General features: G+C 55.7%; 8 protein-coding genes across 8 annotated transcripts; 4 read left to right on the top strand and 4 right to left on the bottom strand.

Annotated features, from left to right (window-relative positions):
• Positions 1–979: 979 nt before the first annotated feature.
• On the bottom strand, positions 980–2,650 carry PHYSODRAFT_299648 (hypothetical protein; the record flags this gene model as incomplete). The annotated part of the gene is made up of 3 exons (XM_009526698.1): positions 980–1,745; positions 1,828–2,097; positions 2,403–2,650. The coding sequence occupies 3 exons, from the start codon at positions 2,648–2,650 to the stop codon at positions 980–982; spliced, it is 1,284 nt and encodes a 427-aa protein (XP_009524993.1).
• A 2,670-nt stretch (positions 2,651–5,320) lies between these two features.
• Positions 5,321–6,435, top strand: PHYSODRAFT_299647 (hypothetical protein; the record flags this gene model as incomplete). Its single annotated transcript, XM_009526697.1, has 3 exons — positions 5,321–5,351; positions 5,505–5,739; positions 6,045–6,435. 3 exons carry the CDS (start codon positions 5,321–5,323, stop codon positions 6,433–6,435), a joined length of 657 nt encoding a protein of 218 aa, XP_009524992.1.
• A 1,968-nt stretch (positions 6,436–8,403) lies between these two features.
• On the bottom strand, positions 8,404–9,760 carry PHYSODRAFT_314038 (hypothetical protein; the record flags this gene model as incomplete). The annotated part of the gene is made up of 3 exons (XM_009526696.1): positions 8,404–9,103; positions 9,158–9,560; positions 9,736–9,760. 3 exons carry the CDS (start codon positions 9,758–9,760, stop codon positions 8,404–8,406), a joined length of 1,128 nt encoding a protein of 375 aa, XP_009524991.1.
• An 857-nt stretch (positions 9,761–10,617) lies between these two features.
• Positions 10,618–11,205, bottom strand: PHYSODRAFT_493073 (hypothetical protein; the record flags this gene model as incomplete). The annotated part of the gene is made up of 2 exons (XM_009526695.1): positions 10,618–11,085; positions 11,161–11,205. The coding sequence occupies 2 exons, from the start codon at positions 11,203–11,205 to the stop codon at positions 10,618–10,620; spliced, it is 513 nt and encodes a 170-aa protein (XP_009524990.1).
• Positions 11,206–13,459: 2,254 nt separating this feature from the next.
• On the top strand, positions 13,460–13,751 carry PHYSODRAFT_330102 (hypothetical protein; the record flags this gene model as incomplete). The annotated part of the gene is made up of 2 exons (XM_009526694.1): positions 13,460–13,621; positions 13,692–13,751. The coding sequence occupies 2 exons, from the start codon at positions 13,460–13,462 to the stop codon at positions 13,749–13,751; spliced, it is 222 nt and encodes a 73-aa protein (XP_009524989.1).
• An 85-nt stretch (positions 13,752–13,836) lies between these two features.
• On the bottom strand, positions 13,837–15,366 carry PHYSODRAFT_314037 (hypothetical protein; the record flags this gene model as incomplete). The annotated part of the gene is made up of 2 exons (XM_009526693.1): positions 13,837–15,028; positions 15,272–15,366. The coding sequence occupies 2 exons, from the start codon at positions 15,364–15,366 to the stop codon at positions 13,837–13,839; spliced, it is 1,287 nt and encodes a 428-aa protein (XP_009524988.1).
• A 51-nt stretch (positions 15,367–15,417) lies between these two features.
• PHYSODRAFT_447630 (hypothetical protein) lies at positions 15,418–15,591 on the top strand (the record flags this gene model as incomplete). Its single annotated transcript, XM_009526692.1, has 1 exon — positions 15,418–15,591. A coding segment is annotated over one exon (174 nt), but the record flags the coding sequence as incomplete, so codon positions are not given.
• Positions 15,592–16,132: 541 nt separating this feature from the next.
• PHYSODRAFT_330099 (hypothetical protein) lies at positions 16,133–17,011 on the top strand (the record flags this gene model as incomplete). Its single annotated transcript, XM_009526691.1, has 1 exon — positions 16,133–17,011. The coding sequence occupies one exon, from the start codon at positions 16,133–16,135 to the stop codon at positions 17,009–17,011; it is 879 nt and encodes a 292-aa protein (XP_009524986.1).
• Positions 17,012–17,231: the final 220 nt, after the last annotated feature.

Below are 17,231 nucleotides of genomic sequence, written 5' to 3'. Positions count from 1 at the left end.
CGTCGTCCGTGGGCTTGAGGCTCTGGCAGCTGCACTGGTCCCTGGGGCTGGCCGCGAGACTCTGCTCGAGCTCCTGTTCGGGCTCGGTCTGCAGGAACGAGACCTTCTTCTTCTTCTTGACCTGGAGCTGCTTGTCCTTGGGCGCCTCGCTGTCCTCGCTGCTGGCCGCGCTGCGCTCGACGCCCAGCGGAGCGGCCATGAGGCTGGCCGATGCAGCCCGGTTGCGCAGGATGGAGGTCGGGCTCGAGTGGCGCGGCGGCGACTCGAGCGTCACGGGCTCGGGCGCCGTGCGGAAGGCCTTGCGCAGCTCGATGGTCTGATCGTCGAAGTCCACGCAGTGGCGCTGGCGCGAGAGCTCGGCGCGGCGCGGGGCGTTGAGCACGCTGCCGGCCGACTCGAAGTCGCGCATGGGCCGAAGTTTCGCTGGCGCGGCCGGCGCGGCCTCGAGGTCGTCGCAGGACACGAGCTGGAGCTGCATGTATTCTGCTGCCGAGGGGGAGGAGGAGCGAGTGGCCGGGCTAATAGTTCCTGTATATACAAGCGCGGCGCTGCGCTGCTGGGAGCGAGCGAGTGAACGAGGCCTGGGAAATTGCGGAGTGCGCTGCGAAGCCGCTGAAGCTTACGCCAGGCCGCACTGTTGTATCGGGCGGGAGGTAGGATTTTTTTTGGAGCTTCGTTTCAGTATGCTGTCTGGACTCGGCCGAGAATGGCGCCTGCGCGCAGAGTGCAAGCGCGGCGGTGGCCACACGAAGGCGAACACGGCGGCGTCTACTGGCCCGGCGGAGGGAGAGAAGGCCGCTTGCGCCGATGCAGCGGCGGCACTCGGCCGGCCAGCTATTCTCCAGCGCGCATGTTGCCGCGGTTGACGAGCAAGGGCTCCACTGCAACGCGTGCATCTTGGCAGTGCACAGCCCGGGCGAGGATCACCTTTATTTTGGAAGGGGGATCCGCCACGCTGACCACCGCGCACTCGGATTCACTATAGTGCCCACGCCTGTCTACCGTGGCCAGTTGCTGCGTGAATCCGCCATCGCAACGGGCGACGCACGCAGAGCGCTGGCGGTGCCGCGAATGGCGGCCCGATACGGCCACAGCCCATGGGCGTGGCCATTATCAAGAGCCTTGATTCAAGACCGTAGCCTCGGCCGTCGCTGCTGCTGCCGGTGGCGGCGTGGGCAAGCCGCTGGGTGTCGGTGCCGCATAGATAGGCTGGGCGGACTGGCACCGGGGCTCGGGGCGCGCTGACCTCACCGCAGAGAGAGAATGCTGCGCGCTGGGCGTTTTGGGCGTGCCGGGCGGCGTTGAACTGCCCAGCGCTGCTGCACTCCACGGCATTCGCGCGCGCGAGCGAGCGAGCGAGCGGCCGAGCGGTGCCGGTGCCGGTGGCGGCCGAATGAACGGCCGGCCGGCTGGCGCGAAGTCGGAGAAAGCGGGAGGATAGGATCGTTCGTTGTCCTCTTGTCGGTCTTCGCAGTGCTCTCGGTGGACAAGCAGCCTGCTTGAAGCAGGCAAGGCGAGGCGTGTCCGTCGTGCTCTCGTCGCGGACACGAACGGAATATACTCCGGCCGCCGCCGCCCAAGTGGCTGCGATCGGATCTGGGCGCGACTTCAACCTGTCGACGAGCGAGCGGAGGAGGAAATGGGTGGATCCACTGCATGTATTTGGTTGGGCTCCGATATTCAGAAAACCTGCTGCCGCTGATTTTTCAGGACGAGCTGAAGCGCGTGCTGCAGCACGCGACTCGCTGGAGGTGAGTGAGGACAGCCGCAGCAGCTGCAGCGTCGAGATGAAGCAAGCGCGGCGACGCCGACATCTGAAAGGATGACGATTGCGAGCGCGGGCGGTTCAACGGGTGGCGCGTGCTGGGTAGTGGCAGAATTGAATATGCGAGGCGTGGGCCCGGGGTGGTGTAGGTGTGGGCAGCGCGGCGACCGCAGCTCGCAGCTTCCTCGCCGAAGCTCAAGGGCTCTCGCAGCCGCGTTAAATCAGCCGCGGCCGCGCTTGCCGCAGTCTGTAGGAGTCCTACTAGGACGCCCTCGTCGCCGTCTTCCTCCTGACTCAAGTGACGTCTAGACCAGAGCGCCCGGAGCGCTGCTCTGTGCGTCGCTGGTCATTGCTTGTGCGGCTGGTCATCTCGGCCGCCGATCGCTCGCTTAGGCACCGGCACGAGGTTTACCGGAGCGGTGCCATTCTCGTTACGGTGAGGCCCCGCTCGGCCTGAAGCAGCCATCTCATGTCGGCCTTGCGCTCGGATTAGTCGAACTAACCGCAGCGCGGTGCACGAGCCCGTCTGTCCTCACTATCCACTGCGGGTCTTGCCGCGCCACTGCGTTCAGGAAGCACCGGTGCTTTCGACCGCGCTGGACGTCGAGACGGCAACGCGCTGACCCGCGCTCGCTACATCAGCGCTCGTGCCGGCAGACGCTCCACGTTGACGGACATGGTGCCCGTGATTGCGTCCCAGCTCAGACCAGCGTACACCACTCTGCAGCAGAGAGACAGCAGAGTCTGCTGTCTCCGCCGCGGAGTCGGCGGGTCTGATCGGGTGTCGACCGTAACACCGGAGCCGTTAGCTACCTGCACCGGCAATTCGGGCCTCCGGTACGGGCCAGCCACGGGCATCAGTACATCTATACCTGTACAATACATGTATTGTAGATCTGCTTGGTGAGCACCTGGTGCTGCTGCAGGCAGTAGCATCGCACTCTCAAGGCGCGGGGCCACTGACACCCGGTCAGCTCTCGGCCCTCTTTGCAATAGAAACAGGACCCTGACTCTATTTTTGGCACGAACCGGACGCCTGTGCTGAACTTTGTGTAGCCATGTAGCAGATACTGAGAACTGGTCCGCGGAAATAGTCCGCTGCCGCCTGACTGCTACAGTATGCCCAGGCTGGGCAGCCCAGGGCCAACCGAGGAACTCACATACACTCCACGACAAAAAGATATGGACACCACCAAAAGTGGCTGTAACTTCGTCATTTTTTATCGTTTTAAGGTGCGGTTTGGACTAGAGTTGCAGAACACGCTGATAAAGATCGACACGCTGCTAACACGCGCGCTTTTGCGCTTCTTCAGGTAGCTCACATACAAATCACTGGTTCTGCCCAGGTGACAAAACTTATGGACAGCTAATCCCCATACAAAATCCGTTATTAACCAAAACCCCTTACAAATTATACGACTTGGACTTTGTATGGGGCGACAAAGGAACCAGTCTCACGGCGATACTCGCGACGTTAGACAAAGATCTAATGGCATTATCGTGTACTAGAAGGCGTGTTTAGTAACCTGTAATAAATGCATCGACCATCGCACAAAACTGAGCAAGTAGTAAGTGACTGAAATTTCGAGTGGTGGCTACCATGTATCATCTGATGATTTGCGAGGCACGTTCAGTTGCATCCTAGTTAGTGTCAATTTGTAGCTCTGTATGCTGCTATCTGTTGGATATACGATTGTTTTCTTCATTCTAAACTGTTGGTCGATGATATATGGCTCAGTACTAAGGTAGAGTTGAGAAATCATGGGTTCCTTTGTCGCCCCATACAAAGTCCAAGTCGTATAATTTGTAAGGGGTTTTGGTTAATAACGGATTTTGTATGGGGATTAGCTGTCCATAAGTTTTGTCACCTGGGCAGAACCAGTGATTTGTATGTGAGCTACCTGAAGAAGCGCAAAAGCGCGCGTGTTAGCAGCGTGTCGATCTTTATCAGCGTGTTCTGCAACTCTAGTCCAAACCGCACCTTAAAACGATAAAAAATGACGAAGTTACAGCCACTTTTGGTGGTGTCCATATCTTTTTGTCGTGGAGTGTACCAGTCTGCCTGGCTATTAAAAGAGTGCAAAACCATTTGAGACGGTTTCAAACGGAATGATGCTTAGGCGCCATTTGGAGTTATCGAGATAATCGCGTTTAAAGTTGACCAATCAATTTTCGGAAATAACCGGACATCAAACTTTCGAAAGTGAAAAGCACACGTAAAAAGCGTAAAAACACTCTGATGTGCTTGCTTTTAGCGCGAGATTTCTGATAATATACAATATGTTAAAATTGAAAAAATATTGAGGTCACCCCCCCCAAATATTGTGCTTTGCAATGATTTTGCCGACCATTTTAGACGCTAAATATGGCAAAGCCTGCTCCTAAATATGTGTGAAAAAAGATACACGACCTGCTAAAATTATGCATAAATCCACCTCCTCATATATATATCGACTTGGGAGGGCCTGCCAGCAGCCATGCATTGGCCCAGTACACCACCGTCCATGATCCCCAGCATCCAACCTCTTATGCATAATTGCTGTGTGTGTAGGTGCTTGTGGATAAAAGCCGACCGAATTGCAGCTGCACAGCCACAATTGCACTTTCAAAAGTGCAATTGTGGCGCTTTTAGCGTAATTCTAGGCCTCCACCCATTTATGCACCTCGATTTATCTTAAATCTAGCAGGTGGTCGCTATAAATACAGCAAATCTCGCCTCATATTGCCAAAATCATTGCAAAGCACAATAAAATCGTGAGTTTAGGGGGTCCGAAAATGGAGATAGTTTTTCTAGACCGATGCCACTGCGCGAGTTCTTAACATTTCAAAGCATTCGATAGCTTAAACGAAGCACACGACACGCCTCTTTCGATTGATGCGGTTAAATCGCGATTCGTACTTAGGTTCGTAAGCATCTTTTCGTTTGAAACCGTCTCATTTGTCAGACCTGATGCGTTATCCATTCCTATCGAACCAAACTATTGTAGTGGGTTGAAGACCACACAGAACACTATGTGGGTGCTGAACCACCCAAAGTCCCGCCAACGTATACATGTACTATAAATGGCGCTTAAACCTTCTTGGTATGCTTTGCCCTCGACAAGGTAAATATTGAACTGAGCTCTGTAGAGCTCCTACAGGCTCAACTGCTTCCCCGGTTCCATTGTGTCTTGCCTGCCCGGGACCCGGGTTGGGGCAGTCCAGGAAGAGGATGGAAACCTGCGATACGTTAAGGGGTGTTGGGGTGAAACCCACCACATGCTACACGATGACGTATTGCGGGTTCTACTCGATGCGATTGCGGTTCGATTCCGCTCGATCGATTGAATCCTTGACAATTCACTTGGGTTCACTATGGTCTCATTTAAGTATAGTTCTCAGTACAGATTAGAGCATGAGAACGAGACTCCTGATATACTCGGATTTAAAAGGGAATCATATGTAGCAGAAACCACTTTATGTATTTTAGATTGACTCTAATAACTGATCTAATCGGTAAAACCGGGTACTAGTTGTTACCTGTCTCGTTCTCACGCTCTAATCTTTATCTGCTACATGGCTACACAAAGTTCAGCACAGGCGTCCGGTTCGTGCCAAAAATAGTCAGGGTCCTGTTTCTATTGCAGAGGGCCGAGAGCTGACCGGGTGTCAGTGGCCCCGCGCCTTGAGAGTGCGATGCGACTGCCTGCAGCAGCACCAGGTGCTCACCAAGCAGATCTACAATACATGTATTGTACAGGTATAGATGTACTGATGCCCGTGGCTGGCCCGTACCGGAGGCCCGAATTGCCGGTGCAGGTAGCTAACGGCTCCGGTGTTACGGTCGACACCCGATCAGACCCGCCGACTCCGCGGCGGAGACAGCAGACTCTGCTGTCTCTCTGCTGCAGAGTGGTGTACGCTGGTCTGAGCTGGGACGCAATCACGGGCACCATGTCCGTCAACGTGGAGCGTCTGCCGGCACGAGCGCTGATGTAGCGAGCGCGGGTCAGCGCGTTGCCGTCTCGACGTCCAGCGCGGTCGAAAGCACCGGTGCTTCCTGAACGCAGTGGCGCGGCAAGACCCGCAGTGGATAGTGAGGACAGACGGGCTCGTGCACCGCGCTGCGGTTAGTTCGACTAATCCGAGCGCAAGGCCGACATGAGATGGCTGCTTCAGGCCGAGCGGGGCCTCACCGTAACGAGAATGGCACCGCTCCGGTAAACCTCGTGCCGGTGCCTAAGCGAGCGATCGGCGGCCGAGATGACCAGCCGAACAAGCAATGACCAGCGACGCACAGAGCAGCGCTCCGGGCGCTCTGGTCTAGACGTCACTTGAGTCAGGAGGAAGACGGCGACGAGGGCGTCCTAGTAGGACTCCTACAGACTGCGGCAAGCGCGGCCGCGGCTGATTTAACGCGGCTGCGAGAGCCCTTGAGCTTCGGCGAGGAAGCTGCGAGCTGCGGTCGCCGCGCTGCCCACACCTACACCACCCCGGGCCCACGCCTCGCATATTCAATTCTGCCACTACCCAGCACGCGCCACCCGCTGAACCGCCCGCGCTCGCAATCGTCATCCTTTCAGATGTCGGCGTCGCCGCGCTTGCTTCATCTCGACGCTGCAGCTGCTGCGGCTGTCCTCACTCACCTCCAGCGAGTCGCGTGCTGCAGCACGCGCTTCAGCTCGTCCTGAAAAATCAGCGGCAGCAGGTTTTCTGAATATCGGAGCCCAACCAAATACATGCAGTGGATCCACCCATTTCCTCCTCCGCTCGCTCGTCGACAGGTTGAAGTCGCGCCCAGATCCGATCGCAGCCACTTGGGCGGCGGCGGCCGGAGTATATTCCGTTCGTGTCCGCGACGAGAGCACGACGGACACGCCTCGCCTTGCCTGCTTCAAGCAGGCTGCTTGTCCACCGAGAGCACTGCGAAGACCGACAAGAGGACAACGAACGATCCTATCCTCCCGCTTTCTCCGACTTCGCGCCAGCCGGCCGGCCGTTCATTCGGCCGCCACCGGCACCGGCACCGCTCGGCCGCTCGCTCGCTCGCTCGCGCGCGCGAATGCCGTGGAGTGCAGCAGCGCTGGGCAGTTCAACGCCGCCCGGCACGCCCAAAACGCCCAGCGCGCAGCATTCTCTCTCTGCGGTGAGGTCAGCGCGCCCCGAGCCCCGGTGCCAGTCCGCCCAGCCTATCTATGCGGCACCGACACCCAGCGGCTTGCCCACGCCGCCACCGGCAGCAGCAGCGACGGCCGAGGCTACGGTCTTGAATCAAGGCTCTTGATAATGGCCACGCCCATGGGCTGTGGCCGTATCGGGCCGCCATTCGCGGCACCGCCAGCGCTCTGCGTGCGTCGCCCGTTGCGATGGCGGATTCACGCAGCAACTGGCCACGGTAGACGCATGGGTTGTGACGGACGTTGCGAGCCAAGCATCTGCATTTTGACCAGTGGCAGCAGACTCTTCCGGTTTTGACCGAGTTCAATCACTTGTGTCGACTCGACAATGTAGCCACTGGTATACAAAAACCAAGATGTTGTCAAAACGCGTTGATCGGAAAACTTAAGTCGCTTTGTCTTATTATAGGCATTCTGGAGCTAAGTATCGTCTTACGAAAGAGCATGAATCCCAAACGGGTTTGCTGAAAGATCACGATCTTCATCTACAGATATTGCTACACTGCCTACGGTAATTAGTCTGTGTGCGGAAATAGTCTATGTTCGAAAATAGTCTTGGTCAGACTATTTATTGTACTGGTCAAAATTAGTCTGACCACTTCAACTTCAAAATTAGTCTCTCCTGTGTCATGCGGGTAAGGGTGCAAGGCTCTAATCACCACGACTGACCCATTACACCTTTTTCTCCTTTAGGGAACAACTTTTTCCTCCCGCTTGCTGCAGAGGCGGTGAAAGCCGTCAACCTTCAAAATGACAAAAATGGCATGTCCTATGCGCGTAAGGCGATGATTCGATGTGGACTTTCACTTGGAATCGATGGTACCTGGTCGATTGGCCAGCTCTACCCGCATCTTCAAGATATTATCGCGAAACACCGCGAGCACTTCGAAGGAAAGTCGGTCGATGAAAACTCCGAGTAAGACTCTTTCGTGTGTGTTGCTTCATCATTAGTCTTAGCAAAAATATAGTCTAGGTCAGACTATTTATTGTCTAAGAGCTATGACATTTGCGCGCTGCAAAGTAGCTTGCGAAGTGAGTTCATTAAGCAGTTAGACAAAGCTCCCTAACTACTTGCCTAACAGGAGGGCGCCCCGTGTAGCAGCGCCCTCCAGCTCCACAGCACCAACCACTGGCGCTGATTATGCAGTACCGCCGTTGACGCGGCGGCGATTATGTAGATGTAGTGTTGACGCGGTCCGTGCGTCCTGTCGGTCAAGCTGTCGGTGTCGGTCGGGCTGCAGGGTTGGCGTCGTCGACGACGTCAGGGCCGGCGTCGTCCTTGGTCTGATGTGTCCATTGTCTGGTCAATACTCTACAAGAGCAATGAACCATTCAATTAAAAATAGTCTAGGTCAGACTAATTACCGTAGGCAGTGTAGTCGAAACGTTCAAGTTGAAGTTGGCGAACCGTTTATGTTACGGTGTTCATCATGTTCGAGTAATATCTCTGCACTTTGGCTTACTGCACGCTCAGCTACACCTTCAGTAGACCTCCAACTTGGCTTCCGGATCAACGGCGTACACCGACTTGTACTTGTCGAAGAGCTTCTGAAGAGCTTGCACGTACTGCGCATGATACTTCTGCACGTCCTCTTTCGTCGGGTGCTCGATGCGCGGCAGCACCAAAGCCTCCCCCACGACTGTGATGAGGTCCACGTCGGTGCAAGGCAGGAAAAAGCACTGCGGGTGTCCATAAAAGATGACACCTGGTAGCTTGAACTGGTTCAGCTTAAGACGAAGCTGCAACAGGTATAGAAATGTGTGGTAAGCGTACTCCTCCCCAAACGAGTAGACGGGATGCACCTTGTACCCGTACTGCAGAGCCAACTTGATGAATCCCAAGCGCTTCTTGATGTACACTCGGTGCTTGCCACGCTCGTACAATGTCGCCTCCTCGAAGCCGCCAGGAATCAAGCATACATTTTGTCCCGTGGGCATGAACCGGTGGAAAGTAGCTTTCGCGACGCTGCTGAAGTCCATCCAATTGAGCAAGTCTCTCATGACGGGGAACCAAAACAGATTTTCCGCCACAAGCCATCGACAATCCGCATGCTGGAAGCTCAAATGGTGTGCGCCATTGAAGGCCCAGCCATTCGAGAGAACCCCGTGAGGGTGGAAAGCAAACATGGCGCGGTCGTTGGGCTTGACAAAAGGCGAAACATCATTCTCCTCGATCATCTTGCTAGCGATTGCGGGGTCGCACTTGGCCTCAGTGGGATCCGTACGCTGGGCTTACTTGGCTTTCTCTCGCTCATCGAAGACGGTGACGTTGAGCCGGAAATACGGGTAGCGGTGGAACGAGTCGCGAATCAAGCGTCTCATGAATGGCCATGGATGGAGTGAAGGTCGAGTCACGAAGTGGTAACTTTCGTGAAGTGCGATCAACCCCAGAAATATTTGCGCGGGAAACGGTAGCGAAGCAGCACCGGCGTCCGTAAGGTAGCCCCACATCCACTGTGCGACACAAAAGAGCGAGAAGATCCACATCACAGCGAAGAAGCCAATGCCGACGACCCACAACCCGTAGAGAAGCGAAAGGTGAACGCGCCGCAGAAATCGCCCACGTAGAGTTTGCCGTTCCGGTCGCGTATCGGAGTTGGCCCACTCGGGTCTGCGACCACATGCAGCGTTCTTGAGTACTTGGGTTGTCGACCTTGCGTCGAATTTACGAGTGGCGGAGCTTGTAAGATGGAGAGAAAAAGCTCACATGTCAATCCTAATGAACCCGAGGTGGCAAATCTCCAAGTGTCTAGTGCTTGCTTCACGGGCGGATGTACCTATGATTCATATTATGAGTGGTGCTCACGGCTCCACCGACTAAAATGTCGTGCAGTTTCATAAGATGGCGTGAGTAAAATCGAAAGTTGGTCACTGCAGTAGACTAGTGTGGTACAGTAGTGTCATGCTCACCACCAAAGCATGACGCGGGTCACTTCAACCGAGATACGTGTAGACTAGTCCGCGAGTGCCACAATAATAACGAAATCATCCTCTAGCTTGTTCGCTGTAGTAGCTGAGGGTTGTCTGGGCTACATGTTTGATGATTTTTTTGTTTTTGGGTTTTCGTTGAATGCCAACAACATGCAATGTAACCAAGTGAAACCCCGCTTCTTCCTCAGTATATTAATTGTCACTCTCAGCGTGGCAATATTAATCGACCAGGTCCCAAACGCCGCTCCCAATGAGGAGAGCCAATCATAAGTGAGATTCCAAATGACTTCAACAAAGTATGGACTGGTTTATCGGCTCCAAAGCCAAGAAAAAACCTTAAGGTTTTATTTTTGGCCGGCTGCGCAGCCTTCTCCGCCATCACACTTTCCGCCCCGCATCTCCAACACGACAGCGCGCTCCGAGCGTGCCGCACGCCTCCCCCTCCGACCACCCCAGACCCGAGTGCCCCCAGGCGCGCCCCACGCGCCCCACGCAAGGACCCGTCGAAAGCAGCTACAAAACCCGGCAGGGCGAGTGTTATGCTGCCGGTTTTGGTAGCTGTCGGCCAAGCACGAGGTCGTGCGCGCTCGCTGACGGTATGTGAGCGTTTCTCTATTGTGTATGACTTTGTATCGGGACTGACGGGAATCCATGCGCTGTGCTTAAGTTGTGGGATGGCGATGACGTGTGCATTTGCGCCTTGAATTCGATTATCCATCTTGTATGAATAGGAATGTATTAAGCGTTAATACAAACTGCGTGATCCTACGACTCCAAGTCTTTTTGCTTCCATTGGTGACTAGCTGGTGTGCAGCGGTCGACGATGCCACCGTTCGCTTTGCGGGTGATAAATGCTGAGCAGAGCGCGTCGTACGCAGAGCGGTGGTCAACGCGCAGCTTTCTCCAGCGCTTCCGTAGCGACCCCGCGGTTTTGGATCGGCCTTTACCGTCGATACTCCCAAGCGCAGCGTTGACCTTCTTGTCCAAGTCTTCCGCTAGCGTCCAGACACGCTGCTTCCACAGCCGATACGCGACGCCGTCCCGGTCCAGTGGCGCCGTTGGTACGTCTACCTCTCGCCCTGCTGCTATGATCATGGTGTTGACGCCTGCCTTGAGGTCAGCGCGAACAAACTGTTGTTTCTTTTGGGTTGCCGTGTGCCACAGCTCCAGTGTGTACCAGTTGTAGAAGCAGCCAGCAAGATAGTGCGCTTCAACGACGGTGTCAGTGCTCGCCTGCGGGGCCTGGCCAGCACAGCGACAAGGAGCAGGACCGTCAGCGCTGGTGGACTTGCTCTCGTGGACCGCGACGAGCTTCTGAAGTGTGCGCTGCATTGCTGCGATGGACGATAGCATCTGGGTGACGGCTGCGGCAAGTATGGTGGTGTTTCCATTGCTGCGTTCACCCAGCTGTCCGAAGTTCTCCGTTTGCCAAGCCGTGCGAAGCTGCCGACCCCAACCAATGCACGTGTCCAGCGAGAGCCGAGCTCCCAGCGCTACGTTGGTTGCGTTCAGAGCTTCGTGGAAGCGGTACAGGTAATGCGATGTGAAGCCTGTGGCAGCCTGCTCCTGCTGGACTGCCGTCGCGACGTCGTCAAGATGGATGAGCAGGGACGCGAGCGCCGCATCCAGGACTAAGGCGGCAACGTTGAGCGTGGTGTCCGTCAAGCCGCTGACGTTCTTGAAGAGCTGGCCGCGCAGGGTTAGCAGCTGGGCGTACTCGAGCGTAGGAAGAAGCTCACTCAAGGTGGCAATCGTGGGCGTGACGCATGGCAGGTGCGGGTCTCGGTATCCAGCGAGGACTTTGCCGACACTCTGGTCCTCGCGTGTCGTGGTACCCACGTACGCGAACGCCTTCGTGAGCGAGTCTAGCAGCCAAGCTCCCCGGGTCGAGATCCACTGGATCCCAAGCTGCGGTGAGGCGTTTGCATACGCTGCGGAGCCGCGGCGCAAGGAGTGGCTGCTCAGCCCTGCGGTGAGCGTCGGGGGCAGCGGGGCAGAGGCCTGGGCTTGGCGCTCGCAGACCATGGTAATGACGTCGTTAATATACTTGGACACGTTGGGCCTTCCTCTCACGCGCTTTATTGGTCGCTCGTTCCTTGGTTCAGCTTTCTCTTCAAGGTTCTCCCAGTAGAGTATAGCTTCGTCTTGGCTGTAGGTCTTCTCCCCTGGCAAATTCGATGCCGCCGCGTGCGGCACTAGCGGGAACACATAGCTGGAAGGCTCCGACGCTCCGACGAACAGCATTCCGAGGCCGTGCAGCATACACTGCTCCCAGTGAGTCGCGGCCTTGTAAATTGAGATGCCTTGAACCACCGAAGTCTTGATTCGAGCTAGATGCAGAAAGAGCTCCCCCGATGCCGCCATAGATAGCTGACTCTTCCTAGCAAAACAGGTATCGATCGCTCGACCAAACGTGTGCCACATTAACGTTAGTACAGCAGCGTCATGCAAACTCTTATAACCTGAGCCAACCCCCTTAATCGCGGTTTCCTGCACCAGAACACGCAAGTCGCTGAGCGTGCAGCCTGGAGCTTCACCAGTCTGCACGCCAGTTAGCAAATTTCGCTCCTCAATAGTTGAACCCATTTTGTCGCGTATTTTCGCAATTCGCTTGCTGTCTGACAAGAACAGAGGGTACCGCTCTCGGAGCAGGTTCACAACTTGGGACATATAGCCCACAGCAGTAGCCTTAGCATGACGGCCTCCTCGAGCACTTGGCTTAGTTTGCAAGAAAATGGAGAAGGCGGTTAGTAAAGAGTAAAGTTTTGACTTGGTAGATCATCAGGAATAGACAGCGACTTCGCAATACTAGCAATTGACTCCTCATTCATGTTAGCAAGAGCTAAGAATTCGCTGAAGCACTTCATCGCCGCTGCCTCCTGCCCTGCTGTCCCTTGCGGGATGTCAAGCCCTCTCGACGCCCGCTGCATCTTTTCAAATGGGAGAGGAGAGAAAGCAGACGAGTCACAGCCACCAACGATACAATCATGATTTGTATTGGGAATTTGCGGTCAAATATGAGTAATGCAACAATTACACTAAACTTTTGTGTTGGACATTATTCTAGCAAGACTGTAAATTCCCAAAATAATTGGGAAAATGTTGGGATACACACGAATCGATCGTGATTGGCTAAATTCATTGAAGAACTTGTCCTGATTGGATAGATGCAATGACAGAGAAGCGCAAGGAATGCCAAGTTGGGAGAAAGCTTCCTTATCCTACAATAACACCATCTTGCTGCATCTGCGTTCTTCTGAAAAATAATATTGACGCAAGCGGGGTTAACCCCTCTAATTTGATAACGAAGTCACTCACGTATTGCCTGTTTTCCTGGATGCTTAAAAAAAGCATCCTCCATAAAAAAGCATCCTCCAGGAAAACAGGCAATACGTGAGTGACTTCGTCATCAAATTTAAAGCATGATTGTGTCGTTGGTGTCGTGCTCATCCGCATGGAATGATGCAATTGCAACTAAACTCCAGCACTTTTAACGAGCAACATCATATACGCCCCGAGTTCCTTCATCGTAATCGATATCTTGTTGATTCACACCCAACGACTCAGTTTCGTTTCGCCCACTTTCGATTTTCCTTGGACTCCCAAAATGCAGCACACGTTTTCGCCCTGCTTCATCGTCCAAGTCGGAGACGCTCTTCTTGGGCACTCTGCGCGGGTGTTCGTGGCTTTGCTCGACTTCTTGGCGCCAAGCATGTCCAAGAACATCAGCTGGGACTACAACCCCGAAGACGTTGGTCCGATCGTTCCGGTGAGATCGCTTTCCCTATCCAAGTGAGCTTCCGTTTGATGAACTAAAACTTGTTTTTCTTGGGCTTTAGGAGTGGAGCGGACTTGCCCCTGACGCAAAGCGCGACTATCCTCGTGCGGAATTTGCGTAGACTTAAGCAATTTTGTAGTGAAGTGAAGAATATAAGCACGTGCGTCGTCTCTCTCATTAAAAGAATGTAAGTTCACGTCAACTCATTATCTCTTCGTTAGTTGGTAGATTTCCAGCGTAGCATTTGGGTCGACCACGTACACGCCCTTGTAGCGGTCGAAAAGCCCTAGCAGCGCCTCAACGTACTGGTCGTGACACTTCTTAACCTCTTCTCGGGTAGGGTGCTCGATTCGCGGCAGCACCAAAGGTTTGCCCACAACTGTAATGAGGTCGACATCGTTCCGCGGCAGATAGCAGCAGTTGAGCCGACCGAAGAACACGACGCCAGGCAGTTTGTACTCGTTCAGCTTCAACCGAAGCTGCAGCAGACTCGGAAACGCGTGGTAAGCGTATTCCTCGCCGAAAGTGTAGACCGGGTGCACCTTGTATCCGTACTGCAGCGCCATCTTGATGAAGCCGAAGCGCTTCTTGATGTACACGCGGTGCTTTCCTCTTCGGTACAGCGTGGCCTCCTCAAAGCCGCCAGGGATCAAGCTCACATTTTGGCCCGTAGCCATGAACCGCTGGAATGTGGCTTTCGCGACGCTGCTGAAGTCCATCCAGTTCAGAACCTCACGCAGCATGGGGAACCAGAAAACGTTCTCCGCCACAAGCCACCGGCATTCAGCGCGCTCAAACGTCATGTGGTGCGCGCCGTTGATGGCAAACCCGTTGGACAGCACGCCGTGAGGGTGGAAAGCAAACAGAGAGCGGTCGTTGGGCTCGACACAGGGCGATGCATCGTTCTCTTCGATAGCCTTGCTGGCCGCCGCATTGGTGTCCACAACCCCCTCTCCGGTAGTGCGTCCGGCCTCGCGCAGCTTCTTCTCCTCACGCTCCTCGAATACTGTGACGTTGAGGCGGAAGTACGGGTAGTGCAGGAAGAGGTAGCGCATCACGCGCCGCATGAACGGCCACTGGTGGAGCGAGAGCGACGAGCGCGTCAAGTAGTAGTAGCTCTCGTGCACCGCGGCGGCGCTTAGGAAGAGCTTGACAGCGGGCGGCAGCGGCGTAGCGTCGGCATTCAACGCGGCAGTCCAGACCCAGCGAGCGATGCAGAAGAGCGAGAAGACCCACATGCAGACGAAGAAGCCCATTCCGACGACCCAGAGTCCGTAGAGAACCCAGAGCTGGAGATGCCGCAGCATGCGGCCTTGCAGCGTGCGCAGCTCCGGCCGCGCGTTGTTGTCGGGCCACGCTGGCGTCCGGCCACAGGCAGCGTTGAGAGCGCTCCGGCAGCTGTCGACATGCGCCGATTTCCACGAATGGCGGCGTCTTGAGTCTGGACGTGCGTGGCATGGAGCTGCCTGCACCCGGTGATTCCTTTGCGGTGCCTCCACAAGAGACGATTGCGTGGATTTGCAGGATGCGGAACGTCGATTGCATCGGCCACGCCCAATCGACGACGTCCAGCTCACTTCAACGTGCACTCGTCGGCATTTCCACGTCGAAGCCGCGGTGGGGACGTGAACTACGGCGCACTTGGCATCAACTTGATCACCATTGATCGGCAGCAACCCGCCTCCATGTCCGAATGGCACGGGCGGGTGGAGGGCGTTCGCGTTGAAGTGTGGCATTATTTTCCTTTGGTGGGCACCGACCGTATCAGTAGCGAATCTACGCCCGCGATGGCATTTACACCGTGTCCAGTCGTTGAGATGGGAGATGCCCTCCTGGGGCAGCTTGCTCGGGCATTTGTGTTGATCGCCGTTCATTTGGCGCCGACGATGGCCAAGAGCATCAGCTGGGACTACGGCGAGGAGGAAATGGGCCCACTGGTACCTGTGAGTAGGTACAGCTATGATAGTAGCAGCCTGCCGGTGGATCTAATATCTTGCTCTGTCCGATGGCCAGGAATGGAGCAGTGAACCAGACACGAACTTTTTCAACTGGAGCGCCCGTCGAGCGGAGTTCGCATGAGTAGCGCGATAGCGGCGCTATCTACGTGAACCCTGTATGGCTAGTAGTAGGACGCAGTTCTCAGCGCAAAATGCTAAGCTTAGTTTGAGGGAAAATGCACGCAGTCACTTTGCATTTGAGTGAGATCTACGCCAACACCTTCTCAGAGTGTTGGCAGTCAAAAAGGTGTTGATCCACGACGTGGAGTCCACGTGTGCTGCAAGTTGCTGGTTGAAGCGGTTTGGACGGCTAATTAGGAGTGCCAATCTCTAATACAAAGCAATTTAGCTAAATCAGCATTTTTGCCCCCTCCGCCTGTTCTCTTGGCCCTTTATTATGGAGGCTAAATCGGAGCCTTCTTCTACGTGGCAAAATCCAAAGCTTCGTTCCCCCCAACACAATACACTAAACGACGCAACACATAGAGTAAGTAGAGCAGCAAGGATGGCCGAGCCGGACGAACTCTTCACGCTCAAGAACCAGCTCTGGGTGGGCAACTACCAGAACGCGCTGAGCGAGGGCGGCATGCTGAACCACCTGGGCGAGGCGCTGCGCCACGAGCGCGACGTGTACGTGTACCGCGCGCAGCTCGCGCTGGGCAACTTCCCTCTCGTGCTGCAGAGCATCCCGGACGCCGGCAACACGCCCATCGCGCTGAGCGCCGTGAAGCTCTGGGCCACGTACCTCAGCGGCCAGGGCGACCGCGAGATGATCGACCTGACGCTCCAGGAGTGGCTGGCCGACCCCACGAGCGGCGAGAACGCGCACCTGCTGCTCGTGGCCGGCCAGATCTTCGCGCGCGAGGGCAAGCTCTCGGACGCGCTCTCGGCGCTCACGCGCGGCGGCTCGCTCGAGCACATGCTGTACATTGTGCACCTGTACCTGCAGATGGACCGCCTGGACCTGGCCAACAAGACGGTGCAGGAGATGAAGCGCATCGAGGAGGACTCGACGCTCACGCAGCTGGCGCAGGCCTGGTGCTTCACGCTGCAGGGCGGCGACAAGGCCGACGAGGCCACGCTGCACTTCCAGGAGCTGGCCGACAGGTTCGGCTCCACGCCGCTGCTGCTCAACGGCGCGGCGGCCGCCTTCATGGCGCTCAAGAACCACGTCGAGGCCGAGCGGCTGCTGCTCGAGGCCGTCCAGAAGGACCCGAGCAACGAGGACACGCTCGTCAACCTGATCGCTGTGAGCGCTCACCTGAACAAGCCCACGCACCAGTACATCATGCAGCTGCAGCAGGTGGCGCCGGCCAGCTCGTGGCTCGAGAACTACGTCATGCTGGACCGGGGTTTCTCCGAGATGGCAGCCACCTTTGCGTAGACGATCGAGAGCACGGAGGAAGGACTTCGACTTGCGACTCGGGAGAAAATGCATTTATACGTGGTAAAACCAACTTGCAAGGAAACCAAATCTCTGTATACGTGCGTTCTGTTGGTAAAATGACCCCACTTCAAAAAAATGGCGAGACAAGAGCTCCTTGTTGACGTTTGGCTTTCTGTGTCGGACACGTGCTCCAGCTACCTCCTTCAGCGCATTATTT

The sequence above is a fragment of the Phytophthora sojae genome (genome assembly GCF_000149755.1).
Source record: "Phytophthora sojae unplaced genomic scaffold PHYSOscaffold_3, whole genome shotgun sequence".
In the NCBI taxonomy this organism is placed as follows: domain Eukaryota; phylum Oomycota; class Peronosporomycetes; order Peronosporales; family Peronosporaceae; genus Phytophthora; species Phytophthora sojae.
Note: the sequence above shows the minus strand (reverse complement) of the source record. Positions and strands in the feature narration are given on the sequence as shown.